Source organism: Triticum dicoccoides, chromosome 5A (assembly GCF_002162155.2).
Source record: "Triticum dicoccoides isolate Atlit2015 ecotype Zavitan chromosome 5A, WEW_v2.0, whole genome shotgun sequence".
Lineage (NCBI taxonomy): Eukaryota > Viridiplantae > Streptophyta > Magnoliopsida > Poales > Poaceae > Triticum > Triticum dicoccoides.
Window position 1 is genome coordinate 673338846 of NC_041388.1, and position 4357 is coordinate 673343202.

Consider the following 4357-nt stretch of genomic DNA (forward strand, 5'->3'; position numbering starts at 1 on the left):
CAATCAAAACAAAGGAAAAAAACTGGCGAAAAGCTTCAAAAACCAGTGGAAGCTTCCAAAAACCGGAGCACCTACTGGACCAGCCGTTTATATCCTTCTGTAGGTGATGGCTGTGTAAACGTTCGCAACAAGCGACACATTATGCAGGCAATGGCGATGGCTGTGTCACACATATCAATCGTGGGCGTCCACCTCGCCGGCAACTGTTCCAGCTTGGGATCGTCCCACTATGCTATGGTAGTTTTGGTTTTTTCTGTTCTCTAGCGCTATTAGTCGTTTCCCAGCCGAGGTAAATTTCAAATATGAACACGTAAGTAGCACAGTAATGTCACACACTTGGACATTTGTTTTAGATAAATATTTCATGTGTTTAAAAATGATAAGAGTGTATTAAATACTGTTCAATGCATATTTAGAAAATGTTCACGGTTGTGTGCATCGTTTGATATAGAGGCCGGGAGTAATCCAACTTTTTTTATTTTTTTTCCAAAATGTTCAATGTCAATGTGTGATTCAAAATGTTCATAGAATTTTAATAAAATATTGGAAACACTTAAAAATTCTTGACATGTCTAAAACAAAGTTAATGACATTTATGAAAAATGATCAATGTGTGCTTAAAACATGTACATCGTGTATTTGTATGAAAAGTGCATTTCCTAAATATGCGGTGACTTTTTTTTATGAAAGAAGGAACTGGTGACTTTGGTATTACCCTTTAATAAGGTAGAAAAATTAAACAAAATAAAAAATTCTAATGAAAAATGAACAAAGAAAAAGCCTTGCATACAACTTTGCACTAAAATTGCATTTTTTAATATGCAAGAATACACATATAATAGTGCAATTTTCAGAATCTAGTATAATTTAGACACATATTATTTTAGTACATGTGTGCATACTAAATAATAATAATAATAATAATAATAATAATAATAATAATAATAATAAATTTTTATAAAAAATGAGTTAGTCACCTTAGTGTTAGCATTAAAAATGAGAAAATAAAAAACTTTAAAAAATTCCACACAATTAACATAAAAATACACTTTTTATAATATGTAAGAATAAACATATAATAGTGACATTTCCACACTCTAGTATAATGTGTACACATATTTGTATAGTACTTGCGCCTACATATTTACACACACTCAACATCGAAAGGTACACATCAAGAAAAAAAAACCAAACTAAAAAACAAAAAAAACGAAGCAGACACAAAACACAAGGAGAAAAAGCATGCGCATGCGCGCGCGGGCACACACACACACACACACACACACACACACACACACACACACACACACAAATTGGCATGCATTTCATCCATGCATGTGCGTGCAAGAGTGCGTGAGTTGGAGACATGCATGCATGAAGAGGTTGCATCAAGCACTCAGCAAGAAAATACATGAAATGGATTGAACAAATAAACGGGCCAGTCAAATCCTTGGTGAGCTTTCACACACGTATCACAAAAGCACCTTGAAACAAGGCTACAGTTTGACTGCTCGAAAATGAAAATTTAGTCGACTGACATATAGCTAAAGCAAAAAAAGGTGTGACAAATAATCTAATCCCTGAGAACTATATCCTTCCTATTTGAAAAAGGAAATCTCCATATACCACCTAAAAGTCCATTCACACCTTCACTTGTGGCCCAGCCCATTGGATCCCTTCCACTTTTAACCACTTTATCGAGAATATGGTTATCTTTCTGCCTGGGGTAGCTGCATACGACGGCGCACCTAACGTTCCCAAGGTTGGAAGGCCGGCTATGCAAAGTAGCTTAGGTGGTTAGCATCGAGTCAGCATGTTAATCCCCTGGATACTTTTGTTAACGTAACCCATACCTTAAAGTAAAATATACCAGTGAGTACAAACGACGCCCAGAAAAAGAGAGCTCTAACCAAGTTCCAGGTCCGGTCCCTTTCACAATCCCCATACGGCACCACTCGATCGCACTCGGGGAATTGGCAGATTCTGCCATGGCACAGACCGCCACGAGCGGCGTGCACACAACGCCCACGCACCACGATGTTCTGTTTGCTTGACACCCCACCCCAAGCCCACAACGATCATCGCTTTTGTCCAATACTCCTACATATCTACTACCCCGAGACGACCACAAGGAGCATGCATGCATGCATGCATGTGCGCGCCTAACAAATCATGCGGGGACAGGGCAATCAAGGGCGACGCCGAGCAATAATCCTACACCTACAGACAATCAACAGGAAGTTACGGACCTCCCTTCTCTTCTAATTATACCTCCGCCCCCTGATTTTCAGGGGTGGACCGATGCCCCCCAAATTGACCAATGAAAGAATGCCTCGTCACCCTGTAAACCACTCTCCCCCGTAATTTCCTGTAGATATAGCATTAGCCGAGCAGTGTTGTCTAGCTTCACCAAATGGACCTCCAGCCCCGCTCCGAAATGGACACGGCAACCACCAGTCCACCACCACCGTCGACTCCATTGATCCGCCCATGCAAACCACCCCGCCTTTTCCCCGAACGAGCGGGCTAGAGGACGGCATGTGCGGACGAGCACACGTCACGAGCGTGCGGAAAGGCATGGCGCGCTGGTGGTGACCGTGTGCGTCGGTTTGGGATCCTGTGTGCCCAGTTGGCTCCGATCCCTCGCCAAAGGCCATATATACACAGTCACACTCCCACCCGCTCGTGGCCTCACTCATCACACTCCTTCCACTGTCCCCAGGTCCTACAATCACAGAGCAGGCGAACGAACCAGAGGGTGAGCCCAGCTGCAACCGTGGGGGCGAGGAGAGATCAGACCGGCGAGTCCTGTAGCAGGGAGCTAAGGGGCATGGCGGACTGGGCGCCGGTGTTCATCGGCCTGGTGCTCTTCATCCTCCTCTCGCCGGGGCTGCTCTTCCAGATCCCCGGCAAGGGCAGGATGGTGGAGTTCGGCAACTTCCAGACCAGCGGCATCTCCATACTCGTCCACGCCGTCATCTACTTCGCCCTCATCGCCATCCTCATCCTCGCCGTCAACGTCCACGTCTTCCTCGGCTGACCAGGAGACGCCGCTACCTGCTACCTCCTCATCGCTCAACAGTTAGGTATCGTGGTCGTGGAGGATCGAGAGGAATACCCAGTCACTGTCGCGTTCATCTTCAGGCTTCCTGATGGTTTAGCTTCTAGGAGCGCAGGGAGAGGCGCAGTATGATGTCCATTGGGCAATTTAGTTGATGATTTGATATTTTATCAGGAATGTATAGCTCCAACTTCTATGTGCGCTGTTTCGTCTGATGGTAACTGAGAATCAATTGCAAACTGAACTATGTTGAGGAATCTCATCTTTAGAGAGAAAGCATATATGAGCATTCCACATGATGAACTTTAGTCGTTGATCAATGCTCGTACCAACCGTCTTTCCCATTATTGATTTCCCAAACTGAGGCCACCTAACCATCTTGTTGGTACTTCCAACTGTTCTTTTTCGTACGTTTCTTCTTTGTGTACTTTACTCTTTCTTTGTTTTTCAACTAGAGTTATCATTCTTGATCCTTACACGCCGGATGAAGTACAATGCCCAAAAATGCAGAATGAGTAATTGAGTTTAGGGATGTAAACCGAGTAGCATTTAATCCCGTTCAAACCCACTTATGGTCTAACAGTCCAATAAAAAAATCAGGGAAAAGGAAATATCTAGCTAGCTAAAACTTACTAAACGGACTTGCAGACGTCGTTCATTTGCCATTTACGTCCCTAATCGAGTTACTTGTCCAAGGAGATCAATCCATTGGGGTTTAGGCTGCTAACTCAGACCTAAAAAAAGGTCAAAAATGAATGTCGACCAAGAGAAACGAAGCTTTTAAGCGCACATGAACCACAGAGTGGGGGTGTCGCTAATCAGATCGCGACACTTATTTTGGATTGAAGGGAGTAGTAGAAATTTAGAACCATCGACGAATATTTGAGAAGATTCTGCAGAGTGATGGCCACGCTCTAGGCTGCAGACTTATTTTTCCGATTGAAGGAGCTCATAGAGCTCCCAACTTCATTTCCATGAGATTGCTATGACATGTACTAGCCCAGGACTGATTCACAGCTATAACTTTGACTTTTTTTTCAATGAACGGCGGATTTTATTAACTCAAAATGAAGCATCAAGTGGATACAAAACATAATGAGCACACATCCGGCCTCTGCATAGTTAGGATGCACACAACCACACTAACGCACACACACAAAAACACAAAGGCGAGTAGCAAAGTCATACAAGACCAAAGCTTTGCCTAAGTGAGAAAAAAGAAAATGACCCCAAAGCGAACAATTGCGATCGACAAAACTACAAGAGCGACCATATTCGCACCAACTATCTCTTGAC

The 4357-nt window shown here is 43.4% G+C and overlaps 1 protein-coding gene across 1 annotated transcript; it reads left to right on the forward strand.

Annotated features, from left to right (window-relative positions):
- Window positions 1-2668: 2668 nt before the first annotated feature.
- Window positions 2669-3377, forward strand: LOC119304027. The gene has a single exon (XM_037581192.1). The coding sequence runs from the start codon at window positions 2831-2833 to the stop codon at window positions 3038-3040; it is 210 nt and encodes a 69-aa protein (XP_037437089.1). The 5' UTR covers window positions 2669-2830; the 3' UTR covers window positions 3041-3377.
- The last annotated feature ends 980 nt before the right edge of the window (window positions 3378-4357 follow it).